The sequence below is a fragment of the Thermobia domestica genome, chromosome 15, assembly GCF_964235325.1.
Source record: "Thermobia domestica chromosome 15, izTheDome1.hap1.1, whole genome shotgun sequence".
NCBI lineage: Eukaryota > Metazoa > Arthropoda > Insecta > Zygentoma > Lepismatidae > Thermobia > Thermobia domestica.
In genome coordinates, this window is record NC_137468.1 from 182,633,060 (window position 1) to 182,650,860 (window position 17,801).

At 36.8% G+C, this 17,801-nt stretch overlaps 1 protein-coding gene across 2 annotated transcripts in view; it reads right to left on the bottom strand.

Moving 5' to 3' along the window:
- Positions 1-17,801, bottom strand: part of Samuel (SAM-motif ubiquitously expressed punctatedly localized protein) — a 486,265-nt gene that overhangs the window by 219,644 nt on the left and 248,820 nt on the right. For both annotated transcript variants that reach the window (XM_081740453.1, XM_081740454.1), the window contains one exon: positions 683-1,118. In XM_081740453.1, the coding sequence (XP_081596579.1) occupies positions 683-1,118 (436 nt within the window). The remainder of the gene's footprint in view (positions 1-682; positions 1,119-17,801) is intronic.

Below are 17,801 nucleotides of genomic sequence, written 5' to 3' on the forward strand. Positions count from 1 at the left end.
TTGATTGAAAGTCTATAATTTACCTTTAAAAAGGCCATAATTTAAAAAGGTAAATGTATAGGAGTTATTATTCTTATTATTATGTAAATAAATGTTTTTTTCATACTTGCAAACTTGATGACATTACTTCCGAGGAAGACCTTGTACAGATGACTTATCCAAAAATACCTTTTTCGACACGTAGGAGCTACGATACATATAAATATGTCGAAATCTTGAACTTAATAATTTTTTCACGATTATCACATTTTCTTCTTATGTGTCTTCCCTTGCCAGCAAAAGGAAGATAAAAATGAATATATACACCTTCTCACCTTGTAGGACTACGAATGAAGTACATTTTATCAAAGTGCCCACTCAACACGAATTACTATTAACGTTCGCTTGTATCTCTATTTACTACATTTGTGGTATTGTTTCAATGGTTTCTTTAAGAGGACAAAACACGTACGCAATGGCACCACTTCAACCTCACTTACTTATCATGTGTGGATATGTGTATGTGTATGTGTGCGTGAAAAATAATTTTAACTGCCTAAGATAAACAACTGAAGGTGTTTTGTAGGATGCAAATGATGAACGCGTGGGTTGTCGAATGGGTTTCCGAAGGAAGATGTATGTCCTCCGGCTTCTACTTATGTGTAAAGGTAGAACACGGGCGTGGATATAAATAAGTACTTACTCATTAGGGTTACTGTTGTTATATTTGGCCGCTAGGCTTCTCATAAAGTCACTGTAGTTCCGATTCATCATTTGTTCCATCTGTTTGAGGGCAGGCTGACCTCCAGCTGGACTCCCTCGCTCCGGAGGCGTTCCAGGGAATGAGGACGGAGTTCGATTCCGAGCAGAGTCCGGCGAACCACTTCTTGAGCCTTCCGTCATCTCCGGGCTAAACCTTTCGGTTTTAATCCGCGGAGTGGCTTCGAGGCTGATTTCTCCTGTCGACATCCTGTCTCGGAGCCCGTTCACCACGTCGTTACAGTTGCTCCCAGCTGACGCTCGGCCGACGCGCTTTTTCCGGGATTTGGTGGCCACAATAGGTGCTCCTCCTCCTCCCCCTCCCCCAGGTCCCGATGCTTCAGTCACGTTGTTTGTCTCCGATTCTGTTTGGCCTTCACCTGCAAAGTAAGAACAGAAACAAAAACAATTTAGCGAAAGTTGTCTGCAATCGTTCATCATTCTAATTACTGTAACATAGATTCATTTGTTAATGTTTAATAGCAACGTCATAGCAAGGCTATTTGCTCCCTTCAAGACAAGGAAAATGACCGACACAAGATGACATCAAAAATTCATAATAAAACTTCTTAAGAATCTTCATCCCAGAGAAATTAAAATACCGATAATTTTACAGTAATTATGTGATATCTTCAAATAGATAAAAGATAATCGAAATGTGGAACAAGAGCGCCCTAGACAATATTATTTTACATGAGAAACCGTTATCATGACTCACTTATCTGCTTTCGATTTCGAGCCATTTTGAAAATCGGCATTTATTTTTGCGTTTCTAAACAGTTGAAAACGGAAAGCCACTAGGTGACTTGTGATAACAGTACCTCACGCAAAATAATATTGTCTAGGGCGCTCTTGTTCCATATTTCAATTATATTTTATCTATTTGAAGATATCAGATAATTACTGTAAAATTAGCGCTATTTTAATTTCGCCGGAAGGAAGACTCTTAAAGAAAACGTCAATCAAACGTAAGATCTACAAATTAGGACACAGAAAAGAATAAAATTAAAATAGAGGTCGCAAAAAGCATAAAGGAATAAATACCAAAATATACAATATATTGTAGTATTACCCGTTAAAATAAAAGGTAGACCAAATTTACACTTGGGATTTGACTTTTTTTCCAATCTCTTTTATTATAAAAATTTTTGTTACAAAACAATATAAAATGGAATTATTATAAATGTGGCGTGGTTTTAAGATTAATAAAGTTCACTAAGTAGTAAGGGTAAACACGTATTTCAGAACCCAGGCAGAAAAGGGAAGGATTCTCGCAAAGCTCCAGGCAAGCTGAGTGGAAGTAAGTTAGGATTTTTAGTGCTCCATGCAAGGAAAGAGAGGTTGAAATCTCGCAGCGCTCCCGGCAAGCTAGGCGAGAAGAAAATCATGAAGCTCCACGCAAGCTGGGTGGTTACGGTCAGAAATCTAAAAAAAAGAGGTTATGTTTCTAAAACAAACTCCAGGCAAGCTTGGTGGGCAGGAGGCCTCAGAACTCCAGGCAAGCTAAGAGAGCAGAAGAACCAACCGAAATGATGTTGACTGAGGTGATAGCAGCAGTGGCGCTGGTCTTCCTCTTTTATCACATAACTAAGTGGTAATGAGGATTTTGGTTGTCTGCTTTATATAGTAAGTTTGGTAAAAGAACACTTGTTGTTTGTAAATGAAAGCACGTGTTGGCATTTACAAACACAGTTTACGTGTAGGATATTACAATATAGTAAGAAAACAACTATAAAATACCAATCATAAAACTAGCAATAGGAATAATCCTCAGAGTTCGTAAAAAACATTCCAATCACATGAATAAAGGTGCGTATACGGTTACTAAATACCACATTATTCCCTCAAAACCTGATTAAGATCTTTAGGTACTTCTAAACGTCCTCTGAGGTCTGAGTGTTCGGGACATTCTACAAGAATGTCCAGGGTACTCAGTAGAACGATAGTCCTCGAAATACGGAAGGTTATTGCTAGGGATGGCCAAAGTTTTCCGGAATCACGATTCCGAAAAAAATATTTTCCGGGATCGAAAATTTAACTTCCTAGATTTTGGAAAAATTCAGGAATTTTGGAAAAATCCGGAATTCAGAAAAATTTCGGAATTCCGGACTTTTTCCGAAATCTAAAATCTTTCCAAAATCCGGATTTTTTTCGGATTCCCGAATTGGCCATCCCTAGTTAGCACCAGGTACAAAATAGGAGTTGCGTGAGATGTGAGTGTCCAATCATTTAATCTTGGCGACTATCTATATATTAAAAAACACACACGCATTCCGGACGACTATGAGCTCAGTCCATCGTGGTTAGCGTAAAATGTTTTCGGGCTCACATGACAGTTCCATCACTGATAATGTCAAATGAATTCTGAGAACTACTGTTCTAGTCAAGTAGCTACTACGCTGAAAATTACTGCTCTAATTAAGTAATTACTATGATGGAAACTACTACTCTAGTCAAATATGTAGTTAGTATGCTGGAAACCACTGCTCTAGTCAACTAGCTACTATGCTGGAAGCTACTGCTCTAGTGAAGTAGTTACTATACTATGATGGAGACTACTGACTAGAACAGTCGTTTCCTCACCAGCTAGCATAGGATTGAGTGACGGGAAGGACAAATAGGTTGAATAAAGTAAGGCATAGGTTATATTTTCTGATGCTTGAAGTACTCTGTATACATAATTTTTCTCACTTGAAATAGCATGCGTGTTTGTGCAAATTTTGACAATCAAATAAAAAAAGATTAAAAAGTCTTCGGTCAATGATTTTATTACACTGTCTGGAACCAACTAATAGTTACACATAACTTAACGTAATCATAATAATGCCTCATTTGAACACTTTAAAAAAAAAGCAACAAAATTGTTTATAAGCCAGTGCACACGACACAGTGCTCATTTATTATACACACTACATACTCTATATAAATCGGCGAGTAATTGTAAATAATTTGATGCTAAAATGTCTCCTTTTCATATTTATACTTTAAAATATTCTCCATTGTTACCTAAACTATACGTCGCGACAGGTCTTAGCTGGGCCAAAGCAAAGACGAGGTGAGCCCCACTGCAATCACCTTCAGCTCCCTAAAACTTGCAGTTCTTAGTACGTATGTATGAATTAATGTAATATGAACTCCCCCTTTCAAAATAATCTCGCACCCCCCCTCCCAACCTTCCATGTCAAAGTGTTCTGGGTACAGGATTGGTATCGAGATCCATCTGTGAATGGACGGTCAATTTTAAATGGTTTATGGAGGGCACGATGGCTCAGTGGCGGAGCGCTTACCTATGTGCGAGGGGTACCTGTTTCGATCGTCGGCCAAGTAAATTTGTTGGACAACCGTGGCTTTTCTCGGGTTACTCCCGTTTCCTCCCAGATTCTCATTCCACCAATTCTTCCATCATCATTCACTTGACTTAAGCATTCGTCTCCCTTAGCCTCGTAAAGGACATAATAGTGGGACGTTAAACTGAATGATTTTATTTCATTTCACTTTTATGTGGTTCAAGTTAGTACAAAAAGCGTATTAGGAATTTATCCATGTTATATATATATATGTAGTGGCGGATCAAAGGGGGGCTAGAGGGCTATAGCTCCCCCCTTGACGCTCAGGTATACACTGGATAAAATGGGCTTAAATCCTGCTTTACACTGGATAAAACGGCAAATATGGTTTAGCCCCTCCCTTGATCATATCCTGGATCCGCCACTGTATATATATATATATATATATATATATATATATATATATATATATATATATATATATATATATATATACAGTGAAACCTCCCTTAACGGACACATCTATAATACGGACAGATTTTTTTGTCCCGGCAAAAATATATGTTCTCTTACGGAAAAAAAAAACCTCCCTTTTACGGACACTCTCAGATACGGACGCGGACAGTCCTTTTCTTCCCTAAACGTTTCAACCTCTTCATAACGGACAGGAATTATTCTCAGTTCTGGGATATATTACACTAGACAGAAAAGTCTTTTCCCCACAAGTGTATATATCATTAGCCTAGACGTGGTGAACCATCAAACAGAACAGCTTGAAGCTGAACTTGAAATTATTCTTATTTGATTTAAATGAAAAATCACTTTCAATCCCGCTTTCCCCACCCATGTAGGAAAATATATTCAAATATCTTTGGTATATTATTCTTCATCAGTTGATATGCGGTATACGCGGTAGGTTCTATATGAATTAATGGATTTTTTACAGGGTGATGACATGTAGTTAAGAAAATTCCCATACATACATCATCTTTTGTAGTATACGAACATATTAACATATCCCCCAGCAATAACATTATTTAACAAAAATAAATTTCTCCTTCAACCCTCCCAGTAATTCAAATATGTACTAAATAGAATATTTTTATATTGAATTTTACATATTTACGTTCATACACAATAACTGCATACAATTACTGTTGTAAGAAATTAAATTTCTGTAACCTCTCTGTAACGGACACCTCTCAGTAACGGACAAAAATTCATGTCCCATTGGTGTCCGTTATTCAGAGGTTTCACTGTGAATATATATATATATATATATATATATATATATATATATATATATATATTACTGACATGAGTGATAGTTCTTTGACACCTGAAAAATTCCCAGAGCCCAGCAGAAATCGAAACCGGGCCGCCCAGTTAGTAGATCAATGCCTTATCGACCACTCATAATGATGAAAGAAGGCGTGCTAGAAACTAGAAACAAAGTGCTGTTTCAAGAATCGTTATGGACGAATCCTCCATCCTCGAATCAAGAATCCTCCTTATTTGAAGGAATACCTACTGTGTATTTAACTTTTTTTTTTCTCTCAACTTGATGGATTGATTACCCTTAATAATTAAATTTATATTTCCCCCTTCTCCTTTTTTTTTCTTTCTTTCTGTTGTATTTATCAATAACTAACTTGATTGAGTTAAGTAGAAAATATGTTTTGTGCAACACAAGTCGTAAAAACCACTAGAAGCACAGGTTAAAAAGCAGACCTTCGACTGTCAAAGCAAGATTCATTGGCCAGACTTCAGTCGTAACTTACGCCAACGTCAGGTTGTTTGGCAAACCTACAACAGAAATAAAATGTAACTAACGATTTGAACCAATGTTAAAAAAAAAAAAGCTTTTTTTCATATTTGAATTATTTCAAAGAAATAAATCCAGTTACAATAGTTGGCGTTACAAATTGTGGTCAAGAGTAGAATACAGGACTTGTTTACATCATTAAAAAACGACATCTTTCAGTTTAGGGTCGCACGATTTTGCCCGTTATGCTAAGAGACACGATGATGATGGAATAATTGGTAGAATGAGATGTAGGAGGAAACGGAATTACTCCGAGAAAACCCACGGATTCGATGCTGCCCAACGCAAGATTACTTAGCCAGGGACCAAACCAGGGACTCTATCACTGAGCCACCGTGCCTTCCCCATTTCCTTTAGGTTCACACTTCATGCCATACCTAATAATACTACCCAGGTAACTAAAACTAGTCACTTGTTCTACTCTCTCCACTTCTTCTTCTATATTTGACACAAAGATTAAAAAAGAGAAATTTTGAAACAAGAATTTTAGAAATAATAATTTAAAAAAACGATCAAAATATTGCGATCTTGCCCAATAATTAGTTTTTGGGTTAGGTGCCACAAACTTTTTGAACGGCCCTTAAATCAAATTTTCGTATTTTCTACAGAATAAGCACATCATACTGAGTTAAGAGGCCTCATCACGGCGAAATTAAAATACCGCTAACTTTACAGTAATTATGTGATATATTCCATTAGATAAAAGATAATCTAAATGTGGAACAAGAGCGCCCCAGACAATATCATTTTACATGAGATACCGTTATCACGACTTACTTATCTGCATTCGATTTCAAGCCATTTTGAAAATCGGTATTTATTTTCGCGTTTCTAAACGGCTGAAAAGGAAAGCTACTAGGTGACTTGTGATAATGCTACCTCAAGCCTTGTAATAATATTGTCTAGGGCGCTCTTGCCCCACATTTCGATTATCTTTTATCTATTGGAAAATATCACATAATTACTGTAAAATTAGCGGTATTTTAATTTCGCTGGGATGAAGCCTCTTAACTGATAGTTTGGGTTTGGCTACACTATACAGGGTGGCCCAAAAGTAGGTATACAGTACCGTACTGATAAGCTCATTGCATTTTATATCATTTACATTTGTTAGGCATAAGGCAGACTTAGTTTCTTTATTATTTGTTCTTAATGCCTCTTTTCTTATACCTTAAGCTCAGAACAGCCGAAGCAAACAAACCCATAAGCTAGAGTGTTATAATACTTGATCAATGCAGGGCATGTATACCTACTTTTGGGCTACTCTGTATGTAGTTCTCCAGATATAAGGCCTACAAGAAATTTTTTGATTGAAATGTATTGGACCTTTTATTTTTTTTAAAAAAAAGTCATGTCAAATGTCTTGTCTTTTAATGTTCAAAATAAATAAATATGGATGTTCGTAATTAAGAGATAATTCTGTGTTTTTCGAGTTGTCTATAACTAACTAATTCTATGGTCTATGGAACCCGGAGGTTCAACGCCGCGTTCACAAAAGCTCTCCACTGATTTCTATCCTTAGCTAACTGCATCCAGTTTCTACTTTGTATTCCTATCTCTGCGAAATCCATCTTAATATTGTTCTCCCATCTGGGCCTAGGTCTTCCTAATGGTCGTTTTCCGATTGGTCTTCCAGTCAAGACTTTGAAAGCGTTTCTACTTTCTTCCATTCTAGCTACATGACCTACCCACCTAAGCCTCCTAGACTTGACGACCCTAACAAGTTTTGGTAAACCGTATAAATTATGTAGTTCCTCGTTAAGAAGTTTCCGCCATTCCCCTTGGGTCCGAATATTCGTCTCAGGATTTTGTTCTCAAATACTTTCAGCCTATGCTCTTCCCTCAGTGTAAGCGACCATGTTTCGCATCCATATAAAACAACAGGCATGATTATCGATTTATATATTTTAAGCTTCAAATTCCTCGACAGAATCCGCGACGACACAAGAGATTTTGAACCGAATAGTAACACGAATTCCCTGCTTTTAGTCGACATTTAATTTCTTCGTGAATATGATTTTCCTCTGTTAATATTGATCTTAGATATTTGAAACTATCCACTTTATCAAAAGTATTATTTAATATTTTAACGCTGTATTACGGTCCCGACGCACAATCGAGTTGTCTATATTTATAAGATTTTTCCTTCTTCAGTACAAGCTAACTGCAACACATAGAAAAAGAAGAAAGACTAAGTATATAAATAAATAAACAAACAAATAACGTGAGATGTTTGATTGATCAGATATTGGTTTATGTTAGCTGAAGTCCTTTTTGATAGGAGCCTTTGAAAAAAAAGATAAAATCACAAACCATCATTTTCAATTTAGGGTCGGCAACAGAAGATGATTTGAAAACGAGAGAGAGGAAGATAACGTTGCAAGAATGAAGCTGCGAAAACTGACCTTTATGGTACATAGTTGCAAAGTCATAGCGTAAGTATTACCCTAAAAATGTGTGGTAATATCGAAGAATAAGTTAGCTAAGTACTTAACGTACGGTCATTCAACTCTTCAATAGCTCTTTACGCTGGGGACTGGCAGGTGTCGGGGAGAAAAAAAAACTTTAAGGACTACATTTTGATTTTTTTTCGACTAAACTACCTTTTGTGGTTTCTAACTTGTCTTCATTAGTTTATTCGCCATTGCATGGTTCTTTACGGTGACCAGCACCACCTGCAGACTCTCCGAATGTCATTGGTAAAAAGATTTATGGAGCCTCCTGACCGATAAGCTTCTGGGTAAAATTTTTACGTACTTCACTGTCACAAGATGTAAATCATCATTTTCGAAAAAAAAAAAAAAATAAAATAAAGTATAGTATTTTGGCTCCTATATATATACATAGCAAACTCGGCTTGCCGTAAGAAAATATATATTGTTTTCTCGGGTTAAATATTAATGATACCAATAATACCTAGGTATTATTGGCTATTTCTGTTGACATGGTCAACTGTTGAAACTTCGTCGTATAGTTTAATGAAATGGAAAGAAGAACTTACAAACCAATTGTCGCAGAAGCAACAGCCAATTTCAAATTCGAAACAAGGGGATAAAGATGATAAGTCTTATCTAGTTCTCGAGACGAGACGAGACGAGACGAGAGATGTTTAGAATCCTGTAGGCAACACTAGTTCACCCAAGTCTTTGATAGTGTAGTCCCTACGGTGCGAGCGGTTTTGGGTTCGATTCCCGGTGGGATGAAAAGATGTAACAGCTTTTTCAGACCAGCTACCCTGAGTGAAGGTTTTGCTGGTTTTCTCTCATTCCGATCAGGCAAATGCTGGGATGGTACCTAACAAAGTCCCAGGCCGCTTCCCCATCCCTTTCTTTCTCACCGGGCAGTGTGATCGCCGCGTGACGTCATCTCTCATATGAGTGACAGGCTAACATGACCATATATACCGAAAGCCAACAAAACTAATTTCTAATTCGATATCAAATACTATTTTAGTGTTAAATGATTCCTAGTATAAAAATATAAAAAATTATACATTTATAAAGTAATTACACGAACACAATGAAAAGCATTTACCAATATTATAAGATACGAAAGTCGTTACACAATATATATCAACAACATAGAAAAATATATTTTGTTATATCACATCTTTGGGAGACTTTTTGTGACGTGGAAAGAGTGTGATAACTTCTAGACTAAATTAATAAGAAAATCAGGTTACAAAACTAGTGCATATATTTACAAAACGAAACGAGAAAATTTTTGTCAAAACAAGAAAAGCTTTTGAAAGTCGAGATAAGCAAAAATTATTCGAGAATCGAGACGAGACTAGAATTTTACAGAAAATACGAGACGAGACGAAAATTTTACACAGAACTTACGAGACGAGAAGAAATTTTACACAAAACTTGCTAGACGAGACAAGAATTTTACAGAAAATTGCAAGACAAATAGAGAAAATTTATTTGAGAAGAGAATTTTACATAACAATACCAGACAAAACGAAAATTTTACTGTAAATTATTAGACGAGACAAAAAAATATTCGAGAAGATGAGAATTTTACAAAAAAACTACGGGACTAGACGAAAATGATTCAGGATATGAGATGAGACAATAATCTTACAGAAAATTATGAGACGGGACGAGAAAGAACTATTCGAGAATAGAGGCGAGAATTTTACAAAACAATACGAGACGAGAAAAAATATTCGACTATCGAGACGAGACGAGAATTTCACTAAAATTATCAGAGGAGACGAGAAAAAATATTCAAGAATCGAGACAAGAATTTTACAAAACATTACTAGAGATCAGAAAAATATTTGAGAAGAGACTAGGGTTTTCAGAAAATTTACGAGACGAGACGAGAATTTTACAGAAAATTACGATTTTACGGAAAAGAATTTTTCAGGATTAGAGATGAGACAAGAGTTTTTCAGACAATTACGAGACAGGACGAGAAAGATCTATTCAAGAATCAGGACGTGAATTTTACAAAACAATACGAGAAGAGAGAAATCGAGACAAGACGATAATTTTACTGAAAATTACTAGAGACGAAAAAAGCATTCAAGACGAGACGATAATTTTCAGAAAACTTACGAGGTGAGACGGGAATTTTACGGAAAATTACGAGACGAGACGAGAAAAAGCTACTCGTGAATCGAGACGAGAATTTTACAGAAAATTACGAGACGAGACGAGAAAAAGCTACTCGTGAATCGAGACGAGAATTTAACAGAAAATTACGAGATGAGGCGGGAATTTTACAGAAAATTACGAGACGAGACGAGAAAAAGATACTCGTGAATCGAGACGAGAATCTTACAGAAAATTACGAGATGAGACGGGAATTTTACAGAAAATTACGAGACGAGACGAGAAAAAGCTATTCGTGAATCGAGACGACAATTTTACAGAAAATTACGAGACGAGATGAGAACGACTATTTCAAAATGCTTTAACATTTGAAGCCTGTGCCTTGCTGTCTTTAGAACCGTGGTTAACCTGGGTTACATACATAAGTTGCTTCAGGTAAAATATTGTTAATGTTAACATGTTGCATGCTACTACATTCTTTAAGAAGAAGAATAAAAAAATGTTGCGAACTAAATCTGTGAGAAGGGACAATGTAGCTTCCGTGACGAAACCTCGCCCAAAAGGATGACACTTGATGATATAGCATCCGTGACAGCCAAGAATGTGAAGATGTATGAACACACTGTCCGGCCCCTTTGGTCACTTCCCAGACAAAAGGCCAAGTTTCTCACGAAATTTTTTAGCAAAACGCTCCTCCCTCGCCATAAGCTATGTTATTCTCCAAAGGTTGCCAGATCCACAAAATTTATTTTAACTGTCGTGTATTGTAAAGAATTTCCAAGATAGTTATCAAATATGTCTGTACAGCATAATTTCAGAGGGGAAAAATACGTTGTGGTGAAAGCTGTGTTTGATAAGGTAATGGTAGGTTAGCTTCGCTGCGATTAATTATATTTTTTTTCAGTTTAACGTCCCACAATTATTCCCTTTAGGGCAGGCCCGTATCCAGGGGGTCCAGGAAGGCCGCACCCCCTAAATTTTTGCTGCCCCCTAAAATTTTCACGGTAGACTTGCAAATGAACTATAATATGGTGATGAACTATAATATGATTGGATTCCCCCCCTAACTTCAGCCAAGCCACCCCTAAATTTTTGGGCTGGCTACCGGCCTGCTTTAGACATATGATTAAAACAAATGAATGAGGATGAAAGAATTAGTAGAATGAGAACATGGAAGGAAAAGGGGAGTACCGCGAGAAAACCCACGGACACGATGTTGTCCACTACAAACTTACTTCGCCAGTAATCGAACCGAGGACCCCACGCACCAGAGGCAAGCACTCTGCCATCAACCCACAGTGTTCCCCTACTTCGATTAATTAAATTTAGATGACCTAATTTTAAAAAATGACAATGAAATCTTTGAGTTTTACGTCCCACGGTTATGCCGGTGAGGCTAAAGGAGACAGTGATGATGAATAATGAATGAAATGGTAGGTTAGCGAATAATGAAGAAAGTGGAAGGAAACGGGAGAACCCTGAGAAAGCCCACGCAGACGGTGTTTGTCCACTACAAAGTCCACTTGGCGGGGGCTGGGATCGAACCCGGGACCCCAAGCACCAGAGGTGAACGCTCTACCACTGAGCCACCGCGGCCCCTAACCTAATTTTAAGTTTGCACAGAGCTTAAGTAAACATCCTATATATATATATATATATATATATATATATATATATATATATATATATATATATATATATATATATATATATATATATATATAAATTTCTTCATGGAAACATATACTTAATTTGAAAGTGTTTGTAAATTAAGGAATATTATATATTATAATATATATATTATATATTAAATTATTATAATTGTGATTTTTTCCTCTTTTCTTTTAAAATACACACACCTTTCTTTTAAAAATGGTGATCAACAGTCCGACGCACGCTGCCGACTGTCTGTAATTTCCGACACTTACTCTACAGGCGCTAATATCTACAATTACATTACATGTTGATATGATTTTGAGTTTAGCGTCCCTTTCAGCAGCGAGGCTATATAAGACTTGGACTTACGTGTGATCCGAACCACATTAAGTTCCCGCCGAGAACCGAACCCGGGTCTCCGACGTCACAGAGGCGTACGCTAACCGCTTAGCCACGAGGGAGCTCTGAATTACATCACGAAAGAAAGAATAATAATACGAATACTGTGTTTTTAATCAAAGCATGCTATCCAATCTGACTGTGAAGTACGTGATATACACAACACTGTAACACTTTTTTTCCTTTTGTTTATAACTTTATTTACAATGGATGCTAAAAAGTGTTCTTAGTTTGCTGGAATTTGAGTCTTTGGAGATAAATCGGTTCCTCTAGATTTTGTACGTTGCTTCAGATAGCTCTTAATTCTTTGCATTCCAGTTCATTATTATTATTATTATTATTATTATTATTATTATTATTATTATTATTATTATTATTATTATTATTATTATTATTATTTTCCTTCTAAAGCCTTCAGCTCTCTGCAAATTGCCTCTACACTAGCGAAACTTTTTTGGTATTAAATAGAACACAGTGGCACTAGCGACATCTTTTGGTATCAAATAAAACACAGTGACGCTATTGACATCTACTAGCCTGGTTATGAAGTATTGGGGATTAACGTGGCTGACAGTGTGGTATATAAACATTTTTGCCGAGATTCTTATGCAACCCGGAACTCTTAAACATCTTCAACTTTGCTGTTCGCGTAACTCACGGACTGATGAAGTTTTGCTTTCTAACAAAGATTATTATGGATATTTCGTCTATAAAATGATCTAAGCCGTACAAGTGCAAACAGTACTGCAAAAAACAAAACGACAACGGAGAGAATCAAAATAAACCAAGCTCAGATAAAACACCGAAGTGCAAACGACGGTAATTTGCACTGTCGGCTCACAGCCGACACACGAGTGCGAAGGGTTAAAGAGAGGTCCATAGAACCGACGAATCGGTCCTTCTTTAATTTCCGTGAAATCACTAATTCTTCGGCACATCTAAAGTAAACTTACACCTGTTCCGTTGCGGGGAATCAGTGGTAGAGTGTTCACCTCGGTATATGGGCCCTTGGTTCGATCCCAGCTCGCACCAAGTGAACTTTGAGGTGCGTGGCTTTTCTCGGGGTTCTCCCGTTTCATCCCACTTTCTTCATTCCGCCTTTTCATTCATTTCTCATCATCACCATCTCCTTTAGCCTAGCCGGCATAATAGTGGGACGTAAAAAAGATTTTATTTAATATTTTTCCAAGCTATTGCAATCTGTCAATAGCTGGATATGAGTGTAGATCCAATTTTGTGCAAGCTATAAACAAGCCACACATACTTTTTACAGTGATACAAAAAAAGAAAAAAAACAATTAGCATAAGCTAACTCCAATACTATTGTATGTAGCGATAACACGATACCAAGCCGAAGTAAAACTTACCGTTCTTCTAACATGAATAATCACAATATAACAATACGCTTCCGGTGCTTGCGCACAATTTACACTTGAGCGTGTTCAGATTGGCCGAACAACTTTTAAACTTACAAGGTCCACACGTCTGAGTAATCTACATGTGTTATCCTGTTTTCTTCCTTTATCAGTACACGTATTCGTTCATCGATCATGATTTAAAAAGTTAGGTATTACACGTTGTTACTGAAGGGACTTCGGCGTATCTGGTGACCTTTACTCGCATATGTGGTATGTACGTATGTACGTACGGGTTACATGTACCTGCTTTTGTTATTGTGTTTATGTATTATGCTGAGTATGTGTTGTTCATGGCGTGAAACAGTTCACGTGTTACAATAAGTAGATGAAAAACAAAACAAATTTGTTTTTTGTCAACATACCTTCGAACTTAATCGATGAAAAGGAATGATACGTATATAAGACCTTATCTCAGTTGTTAATAGTTAAGTCAACAGTTCACAGAATGCATCATAAGAATTGCAAACTGTGCTATGCAGAATTAAGGGAAGTCTCAAACAATGGTTTTGTTCGTCCGTCTCTCAACAGGTGTCAGCAACCACGGAGCCAGGGAAGGGCTACAACAGACAGCGCTCGCCCTGAATTATTTTTTCACCCTATCTACAACAGATCGTATATATTCTAAGAAAAGTTCTGAATTGAACCAACACTAGATATGAAGTTTTCGCAAACATTATTTCCCAAATTAAATTTAACTTCAGCGTACTTTACTAATTTCTGCGTAAAAGAAGAATTTTAGGAATGGTAAAAAAAAAATGGATCAAAAGATTGAGATCTTCGCCAATAATTAGTTTAAAGATCAGAGGCTACAGAAATTTTCAACGGTCCCTAAGTCGAGTTTTTTTTTCTCGGAATAAGCATATCAGCATGACTTAAGTGATAGTTAGGGTTTGGCTACACTATATGTAGTTCTCCAGAGTTAAGACGTACAAGAAAATTTTTGCCTGAAATATATTGGATCTTTTGATCCAAATATATGCTTTATGCTGGATGCATTAAACATTTTGTACTAGCATTTTGTCAATCTAAGAATTTCAAAAAAATAAACACACTGCTGAACAAGACTGCACTTATTTAATATAAAAACACATATAAAATGTGTTTTTATATTAAATAAGTGCAGTCTTGTTCAGCAGTGTGTTTATTTTTCTGATTTTATTCGCAAGACGTTGACTATGATTGTGTGTAAGAATTTCAAACTCATGTACCCTATTATTCGACCGTGACAAGCATCAAAGGCGTGGAAACAAATGTGCTTCCAATAATTAGCTAAATCGAAGTAAAATTGCATGTCGTCGCTGCGCCTCGAAGAACCGCTGTGTTAAAACCACAACTTTTCAGAAGAAAAAAAAAACATTCCACTCTTAAAATTTTCCCCAATATACACGGAAACACTTGAAAAATATAATAAAATTGGTTTTGCGTATATTATGCACTGGACATTGTTGTAGCTTGCTTCAGCAATAATATACTACTATTGTTGTGTTTACGTAGCACATGTCGGGTTATCTTTTGTGCCTTTATAAGCACATTAAGGATCAATACGTACGTGATGAGAACTTGAAGCCTTTAATTTCAATCTATTATTTTTTTCATTGCTGTGGCGAAACAATTGAATATTCACTTATCACATTATAAGGGACGCTGCCTGAGAGCTTTCAGGTTTATTTGCACGGCATAACTCATTTTCGACAAAAATGCCACATAGCTGTTTTTCGAGGCGCAGCGACGACATGGCAATAGGTCACGGAAGTTTAGCATTCACCCTACCGGGGGCAGCTTCTGCCACCCCCGAAATTTTAGCCGTTTGTTTAGATAAATACTGATATTATCATTTCCCCGTCAGTATTAATTTGTGAGCGTTCCTTTCAGCACGATGGCTATATGAGACATGGACTTACAGCTTAACGTGGGACTCGAACTACGTGAGCTCGTACCGAGAATCGAACTCGGGCTTCCCACATCCTTTGTATACTGTAAATCAAATGGTAAAGTACTAAAGGGGGAAAAAAACTTTTAAATCCACATTTATGGTAGATAAAATTGGTGATCGACCTCAGTACTTCAAAGCACAAGGTCAGAATGTTATTACATGAATCATGAAGTTGAAGACACAATGTATTAAGAAAACTACTACGAATATTTTAAGACTCTCATACTATGTGTGTTCTTTTATCTGAAAAGTCTTCCCAGACGAGAGAGAGGCCAGCGTCTCGTGATGCAGTGCTCCTTCCGTGACCTTTCATGACCTTTTTGCCAAAAGCCAGAAGCAACAGCAACTTTTGTTATTCTTAAGTTTCTCTCTCTCTCTCTTTATGTATCTCTCACATGATTCTGTGATGTGTTTTGCTCTTCTTATTTCAGCTTCTATTTGAGAAGTTTTAAATCCAGCAGAACAGACGGTTAGTTGAGTTCTGCGATCACGTGGGAATTCCGGAGCATAAGAATGCTGCATGACATCTCTTTTTCCGATTTGGACGACCCCGCCGGTAGACTTAACATTTCATACCAAGTAGTAGCCATGTTATAAAAAGCCATTAACAAGGGGATATATATTTTCAAGAGAAATTAATGACCGTATTAATGTAGCTATTTTTTTCTCTACTTGTTGCTTGTAAAAAAAAATCTTACTTCCTTTCTGGTACTATGAAGGGTCAAAAAGTACGTGAAAATACTATTAATTGAGTAAGGTCAGTGTTGGGTTTGATATTCCGTAAAGAAAATAATGAAACAATTTTACGCAGTGTTACGATTTTTGTTATACTTTCTATTCTAACACGTTAGTCTGCACAACATCTAAGAGATAATGCTTAAGAAAGGTAACATACTAGTAATTTTTCTGTTATAGCTAAGGAAAAGTCTCTCCAAAACTTCAATTTGAAGGAATTCAGTACAGGGTGTCTCAAATTAATGTGTAAATACTCTTTATAAGATAGAATATCTCACTAACTAAAGCAGATGGATATTCAATTTTTTTGTGTGGTATTGAGTACCTTAAGAACGTAAATGTGACAATGTAGATGAGTATTACCTAGAACAGGATGGGAGGCTACCCCTCTTTCACGTCAATGTAAGTGATTTTCTCGATCGCACATTCCCTGACAGACGAAATAAAATAAATCTTTCATGTTAACGTCCCACACGATGATAAAGACAAATGAAGGATGATGAAATTGGTGGAATGAGAAAGTGGGAGGAAACAGGAGTACACCGGAAAATTCCACGGACATGATTTTGCCCACTACAAACTTGTTTGTTCAGGAATCGAACCAGGGACCCCACGCGCCAAAGGTAAACGCTCTACCACTAAGCCATCATGTCTCCTTTCCCTGAGAGATGATTAGGACGACGAGAAAGTACTGCGGATTATTCAACTCGACCTACGAATTTAACTCCTCCCCCCCCCACACACACACTTAGACTTCTTTCTTTAATGAACTGTCAAGAACACAGTGTACGCCGATAAAATACAAACACTAGAAGTTTTGAGAGAGTAAACTCAGCAAATTTGTGATGTTGTACGTTAGAAACATTACATACAGTATGTTGTTCTCTTTTACGTTGTTGTTGACAACGCATAGGGACGGAAAGTGGACATTTTGAACATTTCACGTTGTTGTTGACAAAGTATTGCGGCGAAAGGTGGACATTTTGAATATTTTACGTTGTTATTGACAATGTATTGCGGCGGAACGTGCGCATTTTGAACATTTTACGTCTTTGAAGCTCACAGCATCACAAAATTGTATACCTATCTGCTTTAATGACGAACGCTGTAGAATTCAAATTCATAGAATGCTCATTTTACTGGTAAATTATAGGCTGATCGGGTTGACTTACGATTTATTCAAATCGTAAAGAGAATACTACTGAGAACTGACGGACTTAAGAAGTAAAATCGTGAAATAGGAGAGGA